The sequence below is a fragment of the Cynocephalus volans genome, chromosome 5 (assembly GCF_027409185.1).
Source record: "Cynocephalus volans isolate mCynVol1 chromosome 5, mCynVol1.pri, whole genome shotgun sequence".
NCBI classification, from domain to species: domain Eukaryota; kingdom Metazoa; phylum Chordata; class Mammalia; order Dermoptera; family Cynocephalidae; genus Cynocephalus; species Cynocephalus volans.
Genome location: NC_084464.1, coordinates 160,739,859 through 160,765,650, shown reverse-complemented (window position 1 = coordinate 160,765,650; position 25,792 = coordinate 160,739,859). Strand labels below are relative to the sequence as shown.

The 25,792-nt window shown below is 34.2% G+C and overlaps 1 protein-coding gene across 8 annotated transcripts in view; it reads right to left on the bottom strand.

Annotated features, from left to right (window-relative positions):
• QKI (QKI, KH domain containing RNA binding) overlaps positions 1-25,792 on the bottom strand; it is a 184,555-nt gene that overhangs the window by 46,307 nt on the left and 112,456 nt on the right. For all 8 annotated transcript variants that reach the window (XR_010023630.1, XM_063097379.1, XM_063097380.1 and 5 more), the window contains exon 5: positions 1,291-1,378. Coding sequence is in view for 7 of the 8 variants with exons in the window: in XM_063097379.1 (XP_062953449.1) it covers positions 1,291-1,378 (88 nt within the window). In the remaining variant the exon portion in view is untranslated. The remainder of the gene's footprint in view (positions 1-1,290; positions 1,379-25,792) is intronic.

Sequence of the window (25,792 nt, the reverse complement as noted above, 5' to 3'; positions counted from 1 at the left end):
ACATATGTTATTTTTAGTTCATGTATTTGAAACATCCATGTCTTTCATGAGACTAAATGTGCATGCGGAAGCACAAGGAAACACTTGCATTAAAAGATCTTTGGAAAAAATTTGTAATTGGAGTCCACAGAAACAGTTTTGGCAAATTTCAAAAGTGTAGCTTCACTTTCAAATTAAAAAAATTTTTTTCCTTTTATTAAGGTTAGTCAAGTCACCACTAGGTTTATATATAAATCTTCTGCATCTTTAGGACCTCATAGAAAAAATACAAAAAAAGTACTATTTCTAAATTCATGACTATTAATGATATATTCTCATTCTCATGAGTGAATTAATGTCAACCATTTGTAAAGTAATTAATTCTAAGCCCACTGGGTTGCCTACATTTTGGAAAGCTGGCTAGGACTTTAAAATGCTATTTCTTTAAAAAAATTAATAATTTAAATATGATATATCCATATTAATGACATGAGCAAACCTTAGATTTTTACCTCAAATTACAAAGTTTACATTATTTCTTTTAAATATAAAAAAGCAATCCTCCTATAGCTTACAAAAACATGCACAGATACAAATAAAGAAAACAACAGGGCTGCACACCCACTGATTTCTGTGAACTCACATATGAAATCAATAGGGAAAAAATTTGGAGGGAAACATGCAAGCAAGGCGAAAGGAAAGAATTCAATAAGGAGGGTCATTTCATTCATACACTTCAAATAAGTTTTTTTTAAAAAAGCTTTCATAATTTTGTCTTTTGCATAAATATAACAAAAGCTGAAAGCCTTAAAACTGTAGATAACTGAACAGGAAATTTCTTGAAATTCTTGAATATAGAGGTTGAATTATTTTTATTTATTTATTTATTTATTTATTTATTTAAAAAAGATGACCGGTAAGGGGATCTTAACCCTTGACTTGGTGTTGTCAGCACCACGCTCTCTCCCAAGTAAGCTAACTGGCCATCCTTATACAGGGATGTGAACCCGTCCATTGCCTTGGTGTTATCAGCACCACACTCTCCCAAGTGAGCCACGGGCTGGCCCTAGAGGTTGAAATTTCATCAGAATAAAAGTTTTCAAACCCCAAACTTAGACATGCTGGCGTAAAATAGAGAGTGTCCCCAATTCACAAAAACATTAAAAATAGGACTGTCAGTCCCACATAAAGTTACACAATTTCTTGAACTCCTCACTTTAACTGTTCATGTGTTGTGCTGCCAAAAGGAGAAAGGTCTACAGACAAAACAACTGAGATGGCTGTAACCCTGGGCCTCAGTCTCATTCTTACGTGATTTAATGTTGGCATCTCTGTAGGTGCCATTCAGAATCGCAAGCTCCATTAGCTGCATCTTCTTCAGGCTGTCTTCTCCTTCTGCCTGTACACGGAAAACATAAGAGCAGTAAGCATTTGAGATCATCTACATAACTCATAGCTACAGCTACACACTTAAAATAGATATTATGTGACTACAGCCACCTGTTTCAATCATGAAAAAAAAAATCGGGAATGAAAAGGCGCTGACATACTAAAGCCCATTTTCTCAGTGATGGCATGTTGGTGGTACACAGGGTATTCTCAATGGCCACTGGCTGCATTTCTACTTGAAATATGTAAGCTACACTGACTTATTAAAGTTCTCTCAAATAGCTTTGCTTTTAGATGGAAATAAATGAAAATGTTAGATAAGTTTAAATACAGAATATCCTCTTCAGCATCTACCATTTTGCTGAATAATCCTAAACGAGGTGTATTCATTAAAAAAAAGGACAAAACGTATTTTATACATATAAGATTTAATTGTGATATTCAGGTAAAGGAATTTTATACTTAGTTCTCCCAAAAGGAAAATTTAGTGGAATTATAATAATCATAAGAATTTCTAAAAATTGTGGCTCTCTTATGCTACCATCCCTATCCACTCCCCCAGTCTAATTAGCAAGTGCTATCAATTCTATGGTACTCTATCTTTAAGTTCACCATATGATTTATTGTCCAAACCAGGAAACACTGGAAAGCAAAAAGGTGCACTAAAAACAACTATGCTACAATGACAGACAAACCAGTATCGTCTCTCATTACCAAAATGTTTGGCCATTTACCTTGGATTTGCCCCACTCTTTCCATTTATTGTTGTCACCCCTGTTCTAGTCATTGTTGATGTAGCCACAAAACTACTAAAATATTCGGTTAATGGTGGCTGTCCTTCAATTAATCTACATACAAGGGCCAGACTAATTGCCCCAAACACAACTTTCATCTCAATGTTTCTTAACATTCTCATGTCTCAAACTCTTTCATGGATTTTTGCTATATCTAAAAATATGATCTGGCCCCAAACTATCTTCTCAAGTTAAATCCATTAATCTTCTATTTCATATACCTATCTAATTTTATAAATCTAACCAGATCACCCCCCATTACTCATCCTGTGCATACTACCATTTCCCTCATTGCATATGCTCCTTTGCACACGGTTATAACACCTCCCTCTTTCCAAATCACCCACCTATCCCCACACACTTCAACCTGATGCTACCTTCTCAAGGGGCCATCCCTAGATAACACTGCTTCTGCCTTGAATTATAGTTTGATGGATATCACCATTCCCAAAGAAAGCTCTATGAGAATAGAGTCTAATCCCCATTTACCCATTCTCCCAAATTATTTGCTAGGACTTATTTTTAAATGAATGGCATGAGAAATCTTTATTTCCAAATCTTAAATGTCTATGTCCTACAGTATAAACTTAACCAGCCACAGCAAAAGGGAGTAGATGAAGGTCCTTCTCTCAAGTTTCATCCCTGAAGATGGTGGTACAGATGGAACTAAGTGTCCCCACCTTTATGGACCATCTGATCCTCAGAACTTAATATCTGAAAAGAAAGTAATGATACATTTTCCTGATATAATTTTGGTCCTCCCTGATTCAAAAAAAGGGCAGGTCTAGGACAAGTGATAAACTTCTCAGTCCTGCTTTTCTATTATAACTGTTAACAATACACAAAATGCTATCTTTGTCATTATAGCAGTGAATAGTTACTACAATTTGAAGTAAATAGAACCGCTGAGTGGGCCTTTAATAAATCACAAAGAATTAAGTAAAAAGATAAGTGAAAACATCATGAAGACAATGTTTAATGTGTCCAACTTTGTTTTTAGAACTTGGGCTGGCCAGATAGCTCAGCTGTTTGGAGCACAGGGAGAAGATACTTGGTTCCTTGACCCCTATCAACTTGTACAAAGATGAATAAAAAATAAATAAATGTGATTTCCTTGAAAGATACAGAAACTTGTTAAAAAAAAAAAAAAAAGCTATTACTGGAAGGGAAGAATTAGAAATCCATTATGATAAAACTGCTTAAACTTGTTCACTAAAAACTAATAATACTAATAATACTAAAAATTAACTTATCGAGTTGTTTCAAATTTAAACCTACATATAATAATGGAAGAACACCCAAAGTATTATAAATTATACAAATAAAAAAAATTAAAAGAAAAGCAATAGGTATACCTCCAGCCACCTTTCACAGTAAGAAAGTACTAGTGCAAGTTTGAAAATGTCAGCAAACAAAAGGGCAAATTTACCTCCAACAAGGAATAAATAAAGATGAAAGAAAAGTCTTGTGCAGAGAGAGTAAGTGCTTGAAAGCATGTTTGAATTGAACGTTTTTTAGATAATAAAATAACCACTCAGCTGGTGATGCATTGTCCAACATGGGAGAAAGACAAAGAGATGATGGAAGAAATGCATGTGTGCCCACCAGTGTGTGCGCACAGATGTGTGTCTTCTGAAGGGTACAGAAGACTGAAAACAGAGCAGAGATCACCCCAATAAAAATCAGAGCAGTAAAGCCTTCACTAGGAGGTGCTGGTGCAGTATGCCATAATGATGTCATGGAGGTGACTATACTACACTGGATTATAGCTCAATATGGCAGGCTACACTAATGCTTCCCAGAAGAGCACAGGATTTAGTTGGCAGAGCTGACATCTAACCCAGGTGGTCTCACTCCAGAATTCGCTTCAATCTCACGTTCTTATCACTCCCACCTCCTAACCACTCCCACTACTCAGAGCATGACACTGTTTGTCTTGAGACGACAGATTCATCATAGAATTACTTTTACATGGAAGTGGTCATTTCAACCTTACTGTCTTGGTTTTGACAATAAAATTCGGCACTATGTACCTGCCAGAACACTGTTAAAGATGTACGCCACCTCTTTTTCAAATACTAGTTCAGATTTTAAAAACCTGTTACTGTTTTCTACATAGTCCAGAAGCTCTAGAGCTTCTACTACCCAGACTTCAGACCAGGAGTTTATTTGACCTCTCCTCTTTTCTCAAAGTTAACAACTGATCAGTATGGCATCCTGAAGTTACACATCTCACTTCTAGGCATTTCACAAGGTATCTTGGAGAATGTTCAACAAGAACAATCTCTGCAGAGATGGAACACTGACTTTTTTCATTTGTAACAAAAGAAACTGCTCTTAAGCAACCAACATAAGGTCCTAAGATCGTATTTTACAATGCTGAATTCAAGTGACTGTTTGGAATCTCATAACTTTTCATTTAAGTATTTGCCCTATATTTTTAAATCATTTAAAAAAGTGAAATACAATTTATATGCAGCAAAATCCCAAGACCTTAAGTGTAACATTCCATTAGTTTTGATGAAAGCACATCAAGACACAGGACACTTCCACCAAGCCATAAAGTCCCCTTGTGCCTCAAAGCTGCAACCACCAGTCTGATTTCTACCACACCACAGTTTAGTATGCCTATGGTAGAATTGCATATAATGGAAATATAGATAATTTTTTGTGTCCAACTTCTTTCCCTCATCATAAATTTATGAAACTCATCCATATTGCTGCATGTATCAGTAGTTCATTTGTTGTAATGTCTGAGTAGTATTTTATTTATCCACTCTTCTGCTGTAGACATTTGGTTATTTGCAGTTTGGGGACACTGCATAAAGCCACTATAAAAATTCTCAAACAAGGCTTTCTTGTGTGTGTGAATATGTTTTCATATTAGATAAGGAGTGGTGTTGCTGCGTCATAGGGCAGATGAACATTTCCCTTTTATTTTGTATAAAAATTATGTAAAATATTTAAACATGAGTATTACCTTTAGAAACATGAAGGTTCAAAAATATAGCAAACACTTGCTAAAAGCTAAAAACTGTGGCATCGGAGAAATGTCTTGAGAATTTCAGAATTTTTCAGGTTTGTACAGAGATAGCATACTATAGGTTATATAATACTTCCAAGTAGGGTCTGGGGGAACAGTCTTATAATACAATAAATAAACAAAAAATACTAACACTAAGTGAAATAAAGATAGACTATAAACATTTCTGAATTTTGGGGGGTTTGCAATTATGGGCAACAGATTACAGATATATATAAATACATAGTTTAAAATTTGTGCATAAATAACAGTAAGATATAGGTGTGGTATCAGCTATGTAAAGCAACTATGTTAAAGTAATAGAAATAGGTCATGTTTAATATTAGAGGAAAGTAACAGGGTTTCAACATTTTAAAGCAGAACAATTCGTACGTTGTTCTACTTTATTAGAATGAGATATAAGATCTTTTTCATCTAAGCATTGTTTCATAACAAAATCTTTGATACTGGTTCTATATTATCCCTGAGGCTCATATAGGTTAGGCAGCTTATCCATAGTTACACAGGGTAACATTGTAATACTGGCTTCCAACCCAGAGTACCTTATTCAAAGTCCTTATGTTTAACCGTTACATTATACCTTCTCCAATGATGTGATGCCTTTTAAATGGAAACACCATTTGAATTCAAAGACCTCACATTTGAAATGAAGAAAATCATGTTTATTTTGTATTTAAAAATCCATAAAGCATACATGCAAAAAAAGCTACAACAATGCAATTAATTACCACAGAAAGCTAAAACAAATTTATAAATATTTCCAAATCATTAAAACCGTATCAACTAAAAAAATAATTTCAACTGCTGTCTGTGAGAAAAGCCTAAAATCTCCAGTGTAGCATTCAAGGCATTGAACAACTTATAAAAGCAGCCTTATTTGCAAATATTTTGAATTAGTCAAAATCATCTTTCTACAGTCTCCTAGGCTTATCCGCCTCTGAATTAAGACAGTCTCCTGTCTAGAAGCATCTTGTGTACTCCTTTTGCAAATAGCTCAGATCATTTTCATTTCCTAGAGCCAAGACTTTTCTAACCACTCCCACACATAATGGTATTACTTTCATAAATCCATGCTGCTTATTTTTCGGGGGGGATCGATAATATACAGCCATGTGCTATATTGTCTATTCTATTTTTTGATGTTGGTTACACAACATTTCTCATATCACTTATGTCCTTAAATAACCAATAACCAATAAATCAGTCTTCTTTGCAGCCTCCAATGCTTTGCAAAAGTGAACTTTCTCAATACATTTAAAAATTGATTCTTACTTATCTACACATTTAAAATGTGTAGAAAAGGTTTTCCAAACACAAAAAATACAAGAGTAATTTACTTGGGGAGTAAGAGCTGAATAACAAATGAGAAAAAAGGAAAACAAAGAGTGACCACATTTTATAAACAAGTTTAATACCAATCATTGCCTTCATCTTCCCTGTCAGGTTTGTCAGGCAAAAGTCTGATAAAGAATTTAACTGACAATTTAAATAAAGGGTTTTAAAGAGGGGAGTGACATAACAAAACTTCTCTTTAAAAGCTCATTCCGCTATTTCATAGATGGACTGTTGGGGGCTCCAGTATGATTAATGAGACTGGCCACAAGCTTTAATATAGCCCAGGCAACAGAAGATGATGAATTGGACTTGGATGGAGGTAATAACAAAGATGAAAAAAGTAAATTAACCTGACAGGACTTGATAATCAATTGGATGTAGGGGATGAGGGAAAAAGAGAAATTGAAGAATGATGTTTAGGTTTTTGGATTAAGTGATAAAATAGTAGCTCCATTTAATGAGATGATAAAAGTTAAGGGATATGATATCAAAAGTTCTATTCTGAAAGGTTAAGTCTGAAATATCTATTTTAAACACCTAAGTGAAGATGTCAGGTAGTTGAATACCAATCTAGGGTCAACTTACTCCAACGTATCCTAAAGTTAGTAGAAAAATATGCTCTCACAGTTTTCAGAATTTTTCTCAAAGATGATGTTGCAGTTATTAAGTTCCAAACTGACCTGCCATATGCTTTCAAATGCTTCGTCTAAGAGTCTGTAATTACTTCTTTACCATTTGGTTTTCTGGGGCAGGGGTGTTAAAGTGAGCCTGAAGAACTGGATGAGGGGAGAAGGGACACGCTCCTTCCTGTGTGCAGCTCCTCTCAGCTATGCACTTGCCAGAGGCAGGTGTTTCCAGGTTCCACATTTCTTTCCCAGTACTTCTAGAACCAGCTTCATTGTGCAGCTCCACCTCTCCCTCATAAGCTACTAGCACCAGCTACCCAGCGTCCACTCCTCTGAGTTCCTAAGGTTCCGGTATCAGCCAAGGAGCACCACATCAAAGGTTTCAGTTCCACCTCTGCAGAGCACCTTCTCAAAGTGTCTAAGATCTAATAGTAGTAGCAAGTTCTCTTTTATCTGCCAACCCTGGGGTAATAGCTGATTCCTGCAGTTTCTAAATCTGTATTCCTGTCCCCTTTTCTCCTTTTCAGTTCTAAACACCTATTTAACCAATTCCTTTATCAATTCTCTCTGTTGAAATACCTAGTGTGGTTTCTGTTTTCCAACTGATACAGAAGACAAGGGGTTCCCCCCTACCCCCCACAATCACTACTTCATGTAATTAGAACTTCCTAGACTTTCACTGATGGCCATGCCAACTTCCTCTCCTCTTAGATCATCCTCATTTTGTGACAAGTCTATGTGAACTCTCTGTGCCAATCATGCTGAACTGCTATTTCTTTTTAGATTAAAGTTTCCTTGATTCCATGCTTCTTCCTTTCCCCAGTCTGCTATTTTCAGTTACTTAACAGATGGTTAATGAGCATGTAGTATCATGTAGATACTGTGCTAAGTCCAACACAAAAAGAAGGATGTTTCCAAATCCAAGACCATTAGAGAAATTCCCAGGATCATGACAGAAACCCAATATTGAAGAAATGTATGAGAACGGCTATGCTTAGGTGAAGAGCCTCATTACTTCACCTGGACACTGTAGCCTACTTACCTTTTTCAAAGTACCCTCAGTTCAAATGATACATATACCAAAAAAAAGACTGCTGTTTCAGTGACAAATTCATGGGTCAAAATGTTAGACACACAGTAAGGAAAGAAAGGTTTGCATATCTTTCTGTATTTCCCACTACACTATATGACATATTCCCGCTTAATCATTATACCTCATTTAACAGCAACAACTTTTCACAGATAAAACAAGACAAGGAAGAAAGTAGGAGGCACTTTAACGAGAAAAGCTTAAAACACTCAAACACACACATACATGATGCTACCTCAATTTAAATTATATAAAACTAACAAAGATTTTTTCCCTTACGATAATATGCCCTGTCTTTTCTTCAACAATGTATAAATAGGACATTTAAAAGTAGTAATGATCTCAGAAAGAAAAAGTAATGCGCATTTATTTCTTCCGGTGCTTGCTAAATAGAGTGATACAGCTTGTGAGTTTATTCTTTATAGTTAAGCTTAACAGAAATGACAAACATTTGAAAGACTTTGATACAAAATCCAGGCCACACAGGTAGAGCCACATCATCATTTTGTAGAAGACCTCTACAACTGATTCTATTTTAGGCAGATATTATTAGATTATATGATTGAGTTAGAAGGTAGTACACATAGATACAAACTGGGAGTTTTTAAGAGCCTTATCTCACAGTAGAAGATAAAGAGAAGAGTAGAAACCTGAAAATAATGATGGTCTAAAAATCTATTAGTTGTTAGAGGTGGGAGAAATAGGTAAAAAATAAGAAAAGTATATGCATAGTGGTATAGGAGGGGCCTGGAGGTGGACAGACCCTGAAGGATGTCATAATAAATGCCTGACAAAAAATTCTGAAACATTTTCTTAATATTAAACTCATACATATTCAGAATGAGCATTGAGCCCACAGGAAAGCAAAGAAATTTATTTTTACCAAATACTAATTATGTACCTAAGACCAATCACTTATCAAGGGATATAAAGAATTAGACATGGTCTTTACCTTCCAGATGTATAGTCTAGTAGGGGGAGACAGAATGGTACAGCACGGTCAATAAAGCGTAACTGGTACCATGACAGGAGTTTTCACACAGTGTACTGGAAGATCAAATGAAAAAGCATGGGGAATGAATAACGAATAGCAGATCTGATAACTACAGATTCTTTCTGTAGAAAGCATACACGAGTACAAAGGCAAAAAATGTTGCATAAAGTTTTAGGGAGTTAACTGTGAGTACTAAGCTCAATAATGAAGATCTGTGGTAAAAGTATTAATTCACCACAATTGCTCTTGCAAAATTTCCAAGGTAATGCTACTGCATAATGTCCTTCTTCTACAGGAACTCTTCAAAGTAACCCATTTTTCACTAGGAGACACTCATGAGATTTCTGAGCCATCAAGCACAGTCTTGATGACCTCAAAGAAGAGCAGAGGTAGAAAGCTACCTCTACTCAGAGCAATTTTAAGTCACCACTGCTAGTTTCACTTACAACCTGGATGTAGTCATTGTAGTGACACCTGAGAAAGTTAATTTTGGTTGCTTACTTATTTTTTTTCTTTGTTGCTTCATAAAATATTTAAAGGGATACCTTCAATGCAAATAGGTTACCAGAACTTTGAAGCTCAAAGTTAGGCCAAGGTAAAACAAAGGAAAGGAAAGAAAGGCCAACATTTTATCATAAGTCATCTGGTGGCATTTGCTCTCTATGATACACCACAACAACTATAGTAAAGTCAGACAAGTTTAGGCCTTTTGCACTATAATTCTTGTTCAAGATGTTGAGACTGATTCATCTTTCTTTGGTCAGATAAAAAATAAACTATCTCATTTTTTTCTTGGGATTCAAATAAAAGTCTGTATTTTAAGTGTTTACAGTTTATAAAGAATTTAACCTTTCTAATCTCACTTAACAACTCTGTAAGGTATGTAAAAGGTATTATTTCTCCCATTGACTGTACTTTGGAGTAAAATTAAACAAAAAATAGGAATTTGTGCCATTATGTTAATAAAGAACTTGAATACTTATTTTGCTTAGATATCCAACAGGAGCTATGGGGCAAGGTTGTGTTCAGTCACACTTGAAGAATCAATAACAATAAATCAAATCTGGAATGTAAATAACACATCATTCTGTTAGGGATAAAGAATATTTTACTTCTGAGGTAAATTGTAAATATACCCCCATTTCTTAACTGGGAAACAATATATACAGCAATCTAAATAATTTATTTTAAAACAAGCATGAAGTAAATCAGTGAAAAAGTTATATACAGAAGTTGACTATTAGGAACAGGAGTCAATTATAGAACTAAAACTTTAGGAATTTTTTCCTTTATAGCAGGACCAACCATGAGTCAAACAGCTACTCTATGGAGTAAACCATAGGTTATTTTATGAGAGGAAAGCAGTACAAAAAGTTCCTCTACTGAAGAACTATGAACCTTACTAACATTTACAGTTAACCAATAAAACTATGCTCCTTAACAAACTGATTATGCATGGTAATTTTGAGTTTTGGCCATTTCTTTATTCTTTGTGGCTGCTATGTTTTTAAAGATGTTTTATGATTATTAAGAATTGCACCATATCTATTAATGTGACAACAATAAGTTTATAAACTTTTACTAACATAGTTATCAAAAAACCCAAAAATTATAAAGTGGTCAAAAAATAATGCATGCTGGGTTTTTATGTTAAAGAGCTGAGTTTTGTAAGCCATAGCTGATAGTTAAGCGACTTCAATGTTAGGGTGAATGTTTAAACTGTACATAATGTCAACATGAGGACTGGGGAAGGAACAGGTACACTTAGACTGTCAAGGAATTCCCTATGATACTTGATGAGATCATTAAGGAAGGGAAGTTAACTGCCTCAAGAGATTTTTCTCCTACATATACAAAACTTATCTATTTTGAAAAAGATATCAATGATATACCACCAAAGGGGAAGAAAACAGAGACAGTGACAAATTCTAAAGCTTTTACAAAGGAAGGATTATAATTCTATTTAGTAGAACATATCAGGCACTGAAAGAAAAAAATTCTTAACTAATCTGGATTTACAAATGGATTTAGGTATTATCTTTCTAAATCTAGATGGTTCTATATTTCATTTAAAAGTATATTTTAAAATTTATCCATAATCTACTACTCTGGGAAAATTTAACAATTTTATTCCCATCTATATGTTATTATGAATAGGGATTTTTCCTTTAATGGTTGTTACTACAATGTTGTATCTTACTATATTTTACTATTTTTACAAACTATCAGAAACATTTTTCATATTACAATCCTTGAAACTTTAAGAAATGATTCTTTGTTAAGAAAAGTATTTACTGGAACACTATTCTTTAGGATAGGTTTTAACTAACAATAGATAAAAAGTCTGCCCTTTTGGAAACCCACTGGGGATAGGGGGCAGAGACAAAATGGAGAAAAAAATAATTAAGCAATTTTAGCAATTAAAACAATTAAAATTGATGAAGGAACTTCCAAGGAACATACTGCAAGGGAAGTGAGATAAGTCTGGGCTGGTGGTGAACAGAGAACTGAAGAATCTGGGGATATCAATACACAATGATATATAATTTGAGACCCAAAGGACAAATAAAAGTTATAGGAAGAGGGAAGAAAGATTTGAGGGTGGCTCTGAGAAAATGAAAATCATGTTCAAAAATCGAGAATCAAGAGTATGAGATAATGAGACTTGTGAGGTAACAGTTGTCTGCATGCTCTGTTTCAGCAATGGGATGTACTAGAGTAACTTAAAGAAAGTCATGGTTAGATTTGCACTTCAAAAGCACCGCTTTAGCTCCAGTACGGAAAATATTAGGAAAGGTAAAACTAAAGGCGGAGGATTACAGGTTAAGAGGCAATTATACGTTACTAATCAGGCAACATATAATGATTTCATGAACCAGTATAATTATGGTGTAGATGGAGAAATGACAACAGATGTGAGAGACAGTCAGAGGGTAGAATCACCATCGCAAAACTTTTAAGTCTAAATCACAGCTGAATGGTATTGCTTAACATTATCTTTTGCCTTTATGAAGAATACTATTACAAATTACTTTCCTGATTTGAGATTATTTCATTAGAATAAAGATTAAGAAGAGAAATTCCATTTATTTACTTACTCCACTTCATTCTAGAAGAGGCGCACACTGTTAACCGTGTCCTAAAAAGGCTTTTCCAATGTAGATTGCTGCACAAAGGTATGGGTATCCATTTTATAGCCTCTTCATTGACTGTTTTCTTTTTTAAAAAATATGAACGAAACAAAATAATTGCTAACTGAATGGAAAAAATGACACAGAGTTCCTTGAACAGAGGCTGAAATTGGGCTTTTTCTCAGGCATTTTCAATAAGGAGCTGTAATTTTCCCACTTCTTTTCTTCCTAAGAACTTACTAACTACTAAGATTGCACTAAAATATGTTAGTTCTATAAAGGCTACACATAGCAAACTTGATGTCTACTCTGACAAACAAGCCCAGTAAGTAACCACGAAGAGGTATTGTTTGTATTTTGACTCAGTTTTGGTACTTAACTGCATTTTGAATTTGTATATGTACGTAATATATGATTTTTAAAAAGTTATCTGTACTTTTTATTATGGAAAATATCAGACACATAAAATTAGTATGCTCTTAAATATGTTATATTCAAGTATAAAATCTGTCACTGGAATGTATCTGGTTTACAAAATATATCTGGTTTTACAAAATGTTAAAATATTGCGGATTTATAAAAATCAGTAGATAAAATGGGGTTTATATAACAGAAATATGCTTTTAAAAAATTAACATAAATTTCTTTAATTTAGGAACATCTACCAAGTTGAGTGGCTGAAAGACATTTTAGTTGGTTTGTAACTGAAATCATATCAAATCTGTTTGACTTGGTTTTTAAACTATAGTAGCCTCAACTCATTTCAACAAGATCTAGTGCTTCAGTACTATATGATTATTATGAGTAGTGGCACTCGCATTGTGATATTACAAATATGTATTTGGTCTTTGTTCTTTCCTGGCATACAGCTCCTAAAATCCTTGGAGACTCTGGACTGATAAAAATGTCTTTTGCATGCTAATGAGATGACTGGTGGCTGGAAGCCCCTAGGTAGCTTCAGGATGGGGCGGATTACCCCAAAGACCAACACACGATTAGAGGGCTGGGACACTCAGCTCCAACCCCAACCTCCCAGGAAGGAGAGGGGCTGCAGTATGAGTTAATTACTAATGGCCAATAATGTAATCAACAGTGCAAATATAATCAATCATGCCTATGTAATGAAGCCTCCATAAAACCCCAAAAGGACAGGGTTCAGAAGGCTTCCAAATAGAACACGTGAACGTTCTTGGAGAGTGATGCACATGCGCGGAGGGCAGGGAAGCTCTGCGCACCCCTTCTCCCATACCTTGCCCTACGCATCTCCTCTTTCATCTGGCTGTTCATCTGTATCCTTTGTAATATCTTTTATAATAAGAGGGTAAATGTTAAGTAAAGTGTTTCCCTGAGTTCTGTGAACCGCTCTAATAAATTAATCTACAAATTAATTCAGATTGGCTCCTGTGAAGTGGGGGCAGTCCTGTGGGACTGAACCCTCAATCTGTGGAATCTGACATTATCTGCAGGTAAACAGTGTCAGAGTCGAATTGAATCAGGACACCCAGCTGGTGTCCACTGGAGCACATGGTGTCAGAATTGACTAGTTGTTGGTGGGGAGAAATCCCTACACATTTTGGTGACCAGAGGTTACAGAAGTACTCTGTGTCGTGAAAGTATAGTAGGAGAAACTGAGTTTGGTTTTTCCTATACCCTTACATGCATCAATATCCAAAACACTGGTATTTTTTTAACAGATGAGTTTTCATGAGAAGAAATGGAGTCAGAAATCAATGAACTAGAGAACATTCGCCATTGGCCACATTAGTTAAAATGTGATTGACGGTCCAAGGTAAAAAGCTTTTTGTTGGGTGTTTGGTTCTTTAAGTATTTGGATGAATATTTAAGAAGCAATTTGATAGTGGTGAAAAGAAAGGCCAACTGCTTTGGTTCCAGAATTAGAAGTAATTCAACTCTGGGTATGCCCTGTTATAACTTGGTTTTATAGTATTAGCTTTTCCAAAAATCTTGGGCTACTGAAATTCCTACAAGAAAAAGTAATTTTGTTACTGTGTTTGAAACTCTCCTAATTTCCCATGAAAAACTGTTTATAACTAACATTTGAGTACACGATATTAGGTACACACCTCTTCATTTGTTACAGAACAGACTGTACAGTTTAACTCTGAAAAGTATACTATTAGGTTCCTGGTATATATAATACTAATAAATATTTGTTCAATGAATACAAATACTAGCAGACACTTAAAAATACCTGTTAAAATAGTGTTAAATTTTTAAAAAATATAACATTTTCTTTAAGAGGTTGTGAGTAACAAAGTGAAATACTACTACTACTACTACATATTAGTATATGGCCATTTAAAAACTACAGAAGACACTAAGGATACTGTGTACTGTTTTTAGGGAATAAGTTTTCTAGTTGCTGGTCCTTTATTTGAAGTCTTAGATTATTCAAAGCACTGCAGTGCTAGCTAAACTTTTTCTTGGTTTTTCCTGAGCCTCTTGTCTTTTCCTATCCACTTCCTCCACATCTACTACAGGACTGCTGAAGAAAACCAGACACTACAGCAAACTGGATCTGCTCAAATTTCATCATCACTAACCACCAATGAGCCTCTCCTCCCACACTCCTGTGGGTCACCTTCTCCAGCACCCTTCTCTTCTCCTTCCACTTAGTAGAGGGGTGGCTCTTTCCACATGCGGTTACCTTACCTTCTCAGGAATTTCTTATGAGCAATTATTAACTTCTCATGAACTACACCCTGTCCGCTACATCTTTTCAACTGACAATGAAACTTACTAAAACTTTCACATCCTTTAAAAACTCCAGAACACATATCCCCCCGCTTCAAGCTGCTGCTTATCATTCTCCCCACCTCCACAATTTTGCTGTATCTCCATACACTCACTTCACTTTACTCCAAAATGATGGTTTCACCCATCATTCATCACTCCTCCAAATCACTTCTCATCAAGGTTATTAACAATCTTTACAACACCAAATCAAACTGGCCATGTAGTCTTTGTTTTTCTTAACATTAGACAAAGGAACCTGACACTGCCCATCAACTCTTTACACCTAACATCATTCCCTCCCTTCTTGGTTCCATCTCACTCTCCTGATTTTCTCCTACCTTTCCCTTTGAACTTCCCATCTCCACTACCCAGCTACTACATTATGCTGGAATGCCTAGGGATCAGTGCTAGGGAGTCTCTTGTCTCTCAGCAGTCTCAAAGACTGCATCTTTGATTTCTAACCACAAATAGATAAATCAAATAAATATTTCCAGCATAGATCTCTCTTCTAAGCAGACCCAAATATCTAAATGACATTTCATCCTTCCTACGTTCAAGCCTGAATTCTTAACTTTTGCTGCAAAAACCTAATCACTGTCCACGTTCCCTTAGTGAAGAGCAGCACTATATCCATCCAGGCATACAAGTCAGAATTCTGGCGTTACACATGATACCTTCTTATCAATCACTCTTCAAGTTATGACCTATTCTACCTCCTAAATATCTGCCTATTCATTCCACCTAGTTCTTTCTAACTCCACTCCCACTCCCCAGGTTCAAGCTACCAACAGAAAAACAGACATGTAACAGGGTATCCTTCCACACATCCACCTTGGCGCTTTCCAATCTTCTCTCACCCTGCAGCCAGAGTGATCTTGACAAAATGAAAATATAACAGGATCACCTCTCTCCTTCTTAGAACTCTTCAGTAGTGCCTAGAGCTCTTCAGATAAGATCAACATCCTTAAAATGCCCTGCTTGCTCTATTCCTTGGGCACCTCACCTCAATCCTTCTCTCATTCTCTGCACTTCAGCCACACATATCTTCTTTCGGTTCCTTAATTAATGATGTTCTCTTACTACTTTTAAAAACAGCTTTATTGACATAATTTACATACCACAATGTTCACCTATTTAAAGGGTACAATTCAATGGTCTGGGGTATACTTACAAATGTGTGCAACCATTGAAACATCACAAGGTTTTCAAAAAGTTTATGGGAAGATTATCTTTTAATTCTATTTTTCCAAACTTTTTGAAGTACCCTCATATTAAACACTCCCCCCCCCTCTCTCTCTCTCTCTAGATATAAACTATTTAGAACAGAATAAGCTAATGAGGTGATTGAAAAAATTGAGACACAAAAAGGTTACGTGACTTGTACAAGATTTTACATCAATGTGTTCTTAGGTTCCATAATTACTACATAAAAGCAAGCAATGGGTGTTTTCTTAAAGAATTAACATTCATTCATTAATTCAACCAGCATTTACTGATCACTTAATAGGTATATGCAAGCCAGTGAGGGACAGATACTAAGGCAAAGTGGACATCAAGCATGCCCCTGAAATGCCCACAAACAAAAATTCAGTTACAATAAATAATGCATACTATTATAATACTAGTACAGAGTACATATCATGAGAATTTGGGAAACGTGCTTATATGTTAGGAGTTAAGAGGATCTCACAGAGAAGATAACGTCGAAACGAAGATGGGAAAGGAGTTAAGGGTTTACTAGAAAGATATATTTTATTGAACACCTCCATGTGGATAGTACATTAGCATCTCAAATTCACACTTCCAAAACAATATAAGCAAACAGAAGGGAGGTAGTTCTGGTAGAGGTCACTATAATACACTAAGTAAACAAGGAGTGTTCTGACAACTGCAAGTTATTGAATATGGGTGGGGAGATGTGTAAGGGAGAAATGACAGGAAACCAAGTTGGAAAGGTAGCATATGCTAGATGAAGACAGGCTAAGAATGCCATGCATTTTTACCATGTGGTGACAGAATGCCATCGAAAACCTGAAACAGGGAGCATGATGATATTTCTATATATTAAAAGATACCTCTGGCACCAAGTAGAAAATGGATAAGAGGAGTACCACAGAAAACAGACCTAGTCCAACTGTGACAACAGAAAAAGATAGTCATGTGCTATTAGGAGGAAGAATCAGATAGAACTCGGTGATAAAGTAGATGAAAAAGAGTGGGGGCAGGGGAGAAAAAGGTGGAATGAAGATGAATGACTCCTACGCAACAAATGTCATTCATATAGAGAAAAAGAGGGAGGAGTAGCTGTATGAAGAGGACAGGGAAGAATGGGATTTCACTTTTAGACATGTTACACTTGAGACGCATGCATGGCATCCAGGTGGAGGTGTTGAGTGGCTTAGTTAATCTGGAGTCCCAGATTAGACACAAACTGAAGAATCATCATCACTGCAGTGGTAACTGGAGGTATGGTTATGGATAAGACTGGCCAGGAAGAACAAATTGGAAGAGAAGATTACTCTGGAAAGTATCCAACTTTAGTGAGGGTGTGACACATCTGAAGAACAAACATCAAGTGATCAACAAGGAATTAGGAAACTCAGTAATTCTGTTCTATTCTTTTACATTACTAAATCTAATCTTTGTATACACTGGCATTTTGGTTTCTAGCCTGTTAAATAGCAGTTTCTCAATAGAAGTATGTGAGGTGAATTGCTTTTGGCAGTCATTCAAGGCTTCTTTTAATCTCCACAGGGATGTTATAATTCTACAAAAGCTAGATTCAGTAATCAAAGCATTTGATTTAAACTGAGCATATTACCACCATTCACAGGAGAATTCATAAAAAAAGGTAATATCACAAAATAAGCTAATTCATGAATTTGTTAACTTGTTCAGAGATATTATATACTACAAAGAAGGCTGCTGAAAATAAACTGATGCCTTATCAGTTTTTTAAAGGCAAAACTAAAAACAATTCAATATATATTTTCATATTTGATTTCCACATTAAAGATTAAGTGTTTGTTTTCCCACAAAGGTCTTAAAGGTTAAGAGAATAAAAAACAAAACACATTTACTTATGTAATTCAGCAATACGGTTTTGGAGTTAATTCCTGTAAATGAGTCTTGTTACTAATAAGCAGGATAATCAGTCACTTTTGAAATTAAATTTTTGATATTCAATTATCAAAAATACAGAAGCAATCAAGCTATAATATGAGCTACCATAATAAGTTTACCTGAAACAATATAATATTAAAATGCTTATCTGAATCATTTAATATACCATTAAAATGTTACAATGGTTACTCTCTGAATATTTTTATTCATAAATATCAAAACACTAAATACTTGAAATATTGTCAAGAAAAATTAAACGTAAGAATTTAAAAATACAAAATAAATTAAATAAGGGCATTTGGTTTTCTTAATTTTTTGCCAATTCAACTTCAATGTACATTAATACAAAGTGAATGGATTACAAATGCTTTGCCTATATATAAGGAACATGATGTTACTTACCAACCATCAGAAGGGCATGCAAACAAATTAAAGGGATGTATGAAAATAATTGAACTAAAGATATACTGAGACATCACTCACCTACTTTTCTTCTATTAAATACGGTCTAATTATTTAACAAAATAAGAAATTAATATATATTTAAAATTAGTTTTACAATAAAAGCATAGAATACCATACATTTAACAGAGAAATGTAAAAAAACTAAAATACATTATCCCAGCCAGCGAAAGCTTATTTAATTATTAGATATAAACAAATATTGAAGAATTAACAGATACAGCAATTATAAAATGCTACGTAATAAATTCAACATGCAAATTCTGAGAGATGCATGGAGTACAAGGTTAAAATGAAAGAGTTTCTTGTATAAACTGCAAAAATATTTCTCAGGGACTAAACACACACTGCCCTACTTTTCTATGCCCAGGGTCCCTTATTTTACAGTTGCAACACCTCAAATTTAGAGTATAAGCTGTCTAAACTGTTTGACAATCTGAGCAAAACACTGCATTGAGAGAAGATATTCTTCAATGAATCCTTACAAGAATCAAAAGGAGGATGTTATTCATATAGAGTCTATATTTTGAGAGTAATTGTTCAGTTACCATAGGAAAGACATATTTTGTCATCATCATGAAAGAGATTCATCAAACTAAAGCTCCAAGTTTGGGGAAAAGCTCCTCTCTTGACTTTAAGAAGCCTGAATCAGACAACATTATGGCTAGACAGACATTCAGATCTCATACAGTTGCTCAGTGATTTATATAATTACAATACGATACTGACTGAAGTCTTAAAACTTACACCTTGTCATACTTTTTAATCTGTCTGTATGGACTGCTATCCAAAGTAACAATATTTTAAATTATTCATGAAAATTCTAGTTGGAACAATGCTGTTGTCCTAATGCAGAACCAACAACACAGCTAATATATGGGGATGGGGTATAAAAAGACATTGATATAGAACTGATTAAATTTTATCTAGTATTGTTCTTCTCAAGAAAAAAATTAATCACCACATTTCAATTTCCACGAGTGCTTTTTTCCCCTATCACATTTTCTAACGTAGCACACACTCATCAGTGTATCTCACACACAGCACATTACATTAAGCATTATGTCAATTTGATTCCAAGGAGCTCTACATAAATTACAGAAATCTCTGATGAGGACTTCTATGAAGGTCTCTGTATTCTACATTTAAATGAGACTTTAGGATCTTATGTGTCATTGAATCAAGTTTTATTAATGGTTCAACAGTAATCTTAGAACTTACAGGATTTTAATCAGACTACATTGATGAGTAAGTACATGTTAAGCAGTACAGATAATGTATAAATAAAAAAAAATTATTGTACTTTAAGAAATATTTATTTTACCAGAATTAAACAATCTTTCTCTCCCTATATGCCTGCATCTCACGGGTGAAACATTTTAGAAAGATGCATCTACATTTTCAGGCCACTAGGTTAGCAACAACTAAATTATTTCCTTATGAAATTGTTACTTAGCGGCTTGAAAACGTTAATAGACCTACCAAAAGACTATTTATTTTGTGAAAGTGTTTTACTTTAAATTAAGTATTTTAAATGCTTATATTTCACGTTGAGTGTTTTTCCGGAGGACAGATATAAACCTCCAAAGCAACAACTATTATTATTACTGATACCTTAAGGACAAGTGAGGCCATACAAGCACAGGTGATGTTCATCACCTTAGGCAGTTAAGGGAGCATATTCTCACTAAAAGTCATTACACTAAAGCCAGTTCTTTTGAGAGACAGGGGAGACCTGAAGCTATCTCTGAAAGTATTTATATGCAACTGAATAATCTAGTTTATATGCCTAAATACCTTATTTGTTTTTCAAAAAAGCTTTAAATGTTCATCTTACTTTGTGAGACAAATATGACAATTTTAAAAATACACATTTATTACACTCATTCAGTAAAATTAAAGTCAACATCAGGTTAATGTTTATTAAAACAAAACAATCACTGGGCCGAGCCCGTGGCGCACTTGGTAGAGTGCTGCGCTGGCAGCGCGGCGACGCTCCCGCCGCGGGTTCGGATCCTATATAGGACTGACCGGTGCACTCACTGGCTGAGTGCCGGTCGCGGAAAAAAAAAAAAAAAAAAAAAAAACACCTGTACATAAAACAAAACAATCACTTTAACAGCATTATCTGAAGTATATTTAATTAAGAAGAGAAATTTATGTCTAGTGTTGTCACTTTTTTTCCCCCCAGAGATTTGGAACAAAATATCTTTCCTTAAAATGTGTTTATTGTACTATATTCAGTAAAAAACTAAGCCTTAAACTGATTGCCTGTAAGAGAGCATGGATCAACTCATTCTCATTAAGAATTTAAGAAGATGTAAGACTCCTATACAGTCCTGCCTATATGAGAGAAAACAAGGACCGGGTCCTTTCAAACCTGTAATTTATGAGTTTATTCAAACCTGCCAAATTGCGTTAAGTAAACACTTCTTACATTTGAAAATTCCCATGGCAACTGATTTAGTTTGGCAGACAGGCAGACCCAAATTCAATCAATCCTTTTATCCCATAGCTAAACCATTACAATGATAATTTTGCTCTGACACTCTGAAGAGACTGCTAATTACTGTATTCTGGGTCCCTAGACAGATTTCCCATTCAGATTAAAATGGTTGTGCATAGCAGAAATCAGTAGCAACACCTTTCTTTACATGAGAGAGATATTCTCTCACATTACAGCTCTATCAGGAAGAAAATGCTTTACAACTAGATGTCTTTTAATATATCTTTTACTACCTCGACTTCTCTCCCAATAAAATGAAAAGGAGGCCAACAACATCACAGATTTCAATTATCTATATTCGGTTAAAAATTAAACACAGTACCATCATTAATACCAAGATAAAACTACTCTATCTCTAGAATCATCATGTCTCTTACTATCTCATTCATTAACTCAACTTATTTAAATAGTTAACGATGAATCAAATAAAAATGGCATTTGACAGAGGAGAACTTAGGGAAACATGAAAATCAAACTTTAAAAAAAAAATTTTTGTGAAAGATCTGTTTCTCTCTATTATTGTCCCAAATTTTGGTGACATTGACATCTGTAGTATTTTCTTAAAAAGTAAAATTACTTTTGTTTTGATAAGTATTTTCAAGTTTTATAATATTCCTTGGAAAACACTGGCAACAAATTTAAATTTCAAAATCCTCAGCTGGAAATGTGTCATAATCTACTAGATCAATTAATTAGTTTTATATTACTGACCTCTCTCTATATAAATGCTTTTAAAAAGAGATCAGCTATATATTAAAAATGTAATCATATTCAAGTTCTCAAATACCTATAAAGGAAATATACAGAAAAAAAATAAACAAGACACAATTCTACCCACCATAAAGTAAAAATGCCTGCAGATAAACACTTTATAAATTGTCTAGGACTGGTGGCATCTTATATGCCAGTCTGTCTTAAGATATGAAGTAACATAAACTTCAGTTGACTGAAATCATTTCATCTAATACAGGATAGTGCTACTCAATGAGTTTAGTCTTTCCAGTTTGGTACTGTCTTCCCAACAGAAATCTTTTGCTTTCATTCTTATTAAAAAGTAGGAAAAATCATAGTGACAACAGGAGATCTGAGGATATATCCTCACCTCTACTTTCTCAATCTTCTTATTGGCATAGTCCAGCAGATAGTCCCCCAATTTCACTGTTCTGGTGTTTTTTTAGGGCCCTTCTAAGATTAGAACAGATCATAAGAAAGTACCCATATAAAGAAATAGCATTTTTTAATACTGTCCAAGTAAATAGAGTAAGGATTAGCTGAAAGAGGGATGTTATCTGATACCTGAAATGCACTCCACAGAGTATGCATGTGTGAGAGAGACTTTGATACATGATGATTTTCTTTTTGTAAAGTTACTAGATGGTTTCATAGCTTTTTGCCTACTATTACACTCCAAACAAAGCCTATATTGATGAGATAGTAGACTAGCAAAGAGCAAACATTTTGTAGGCAAGGGATAGAATTTCTGTCTTTTGGTGTGGTGCCTTCTGTGATCAGGAACTGAGCTAGCAACTGACATGGTCAATACTGTTGTTGAAGTCACCAGTCTGTACAGCATAATAAAACAACAAGAGGTGGAAAGAGGGAACATGTGCCTTGCACTTCCATATAATTAAAAAAATAATTACTACCTTAACAAAGTCACTCTAAGGCAAGTAAGCCAAACTTGGTACTATCTTTGTAGAAAACATGCTGCATGAAATAATTGGTATTTTGGGGGGGACAATAAAGACCTTAAAATTAAAACAAGAGGAAAGTTGCTACCATATGAAACAAAGAGTGAAATCTCTTAATGATGCCAAACTCTGTTTATATAGGTTGTATAAGCTATAGATACATACATATAACCATGTAAGTGTGTGTGTGTATACCAAATTCATTTGTCCTTTCACTGCCTTCAAGGAGAACACACTAGTATGTATACCTTTACAATGAATCTATGGAGATCTTTATAAACCTCTTTCAATAAAAGAAGAAAAACTAGAAAAAATGGGTAGGGGGAAGAGAGCTGAACGTTTTCAACCACCTCCATCTAAATGACATTTTTAGAACATATACTCAACTACTGCAGAATACACATTCTTCTAAGTATACATGGCACATTTACCAAAACAGACCACATGCTGGGCTATAAAAAGAAGTCATAATTAGACTTCAAAAGTCTAAAATTATATAAAATTAATTCTCTGAGCTTTTATAAAAGAATTAAATTAGAAATCTTAACAATAAGATAAATTAAAAAGTGTCAAGTACTTGGAAACATTTGGAAATAACCCATGAGTCAAAAAAGAAATCAAACACGAATCTGAAGAATATTTTCACCTGAATGATAATGAAAATACAACATAATAATATTCGTGGGATGCAGCTAAAACATTACTCAGAAATTTATATCTTTAAAAGTCTCAAACGTAGAATGGAAAGGTCTCAGTCACTAATTTTCCATCCTTAAGAAGCCCCAAAACAAGATTAAACCCAAATAAAATAGAAGGAAAGACTAGAAATCAATGAAATAGAAAAGGAACAAATAGAGAAAATCAACAAAACCAAAAGCTGATACTTGGAAAAAACTGACAAAACTGATAAAGCTCTAGAGCTAAATTAATCAAGAAAAAAAGAAGCCACAAACTACTAATACCATGAATGAAATAGGGGGCACTACTACAGATCCTACAGACACTGAAGATAAAAAGGGAATGTTATGAACAACCTCACGACAAAAATTTCAAAAACTGAAATGATAAAGACAAATTCCTTGAAAAATTCAAAAGCAAGAAAGAGAAAATCTAAACCTCTACATTTACTAACAAATTTGTAATTAAAAGCCTTCCCACAAAAACACAAGCACAGGAAAACAGAAAGGCAAGCCATAGGTTGCGGAAAAAATTTTGTCTGACAAACAACTTATACTTAAGATATATAATGGTGCTGGCCAGTATGGGAATCTGAACCCTTGACCTCGGTGTTATAACACTGAGCTCTAACCAGTCGAGCTAACTGGCCAGCCCTAGATACTATGTTATAAAAGTCAAAATATACTGGAAATTTATCATGTCTTAAAGGAGATAACAACTGATTATAGAATTGGGGAAATGAGTAAATTAATACATAAGTTTTTGTGAGGATCAAATATATGTTAAAGTGATTTGAAAAATACTACATAAAGATAAGAAATTACTATTTCACAGTTCATAGAATTCTGTACTTGTACTTGTAAACCTAGATGAATGCAAATATTAGACTATAAGCGTTTTCAGCCAAAAAGGCTAACATTTCAGTTTATTCTGAAGGAATCAAAGAAAAGTGTGAGAATTGTGATATGAATAAAAATAAGTATTAAGGTATCTTCTGAAGAAAGTTTTCTAATTATGATAAGCCAATATGTCTGAAAGCTTGCTCTGTTCAAGGTTTACATATATAGTTAGTAATCTAATAATATACTTAAAATACGATTTGTCTAATTACCAAGTAATTTATGATAAGGGCTATATTAAATTAGTAACTGCATCACAGAAATGTAATTAAAGAAACAAAAGTTTGTAGAAATACAAAATTAAAGATAAAAACAGTACCTCTTTGCAATAATGCCTACTAGCAAGCAAAAATGATCAATATATCCTGCCTTAAATATTTAGCAAAAATTATTACATAATCTACATTGTAAAACTCCATAAAAAAAAACAAATCAAGAAAACTACAGTTCTGTACCCAATTAACTTGCATAACAAAGCACCTACATAAAAACAGAAATCACAAAACTGCAATAATTCCAAGTAACAATAATTTCTTTATAGAATGCATTAAAAATGATAAGGCTATCACTGTGTCAAACTTGCTAAAATGCATTTTTTTCTTATATGACCTTTGCTTAATGCTCTACCTTCATACTTAGTAAAATTCCAGTTTGAAGATCTTCCTCATAATTATTTTAGAAGAAATGATTTCTTTTGTTCATTTTCTTCTACTGCATCCTAGTACCTCAAAATTCTCTCCCCCATTTACGAGCTAATTTATAGTGGAAAAATAATTTAATACATGACAAATTTTACTTTATAGTTACATGAAGCTATCCAAAATCCTAAAATTGTATTATGTTAACATTTCTTTCTCCAAGTTCACAAATTTTCATGACTACCTATACCTTGTTTATAATTAAGACAAACTTCTTCACTACACAATAAAGAGTTTAACAACAAGCAACTCACTTCTTACCCTCACTTTCCGAGGGGCCAGTATGATGCTTGCATTTTATTCTAAGTAAAATGCCAAGTCACTGACAGTCTTTAATTTTATTTGCATTTAAAAAAAAAAAATCACTCTTACTAATTTGAGAGAATGAACTAAAAGGAGTAAAAGAGAAAAGAGAGGAGATTATTTCAAGCAAGGTGATAGGAATGTATGTATTCAAGAAATACTTTGGAAGTAGACATCAGAAACTGGTTTCTGCTAAGGATGACCTAAGTCCCCAAAGATTAGCAAAATCAGGACATTGTCCTACCTCATTCTTTTCTATCAGTGAACATAATAACTTTCTTACAAAATGTCATA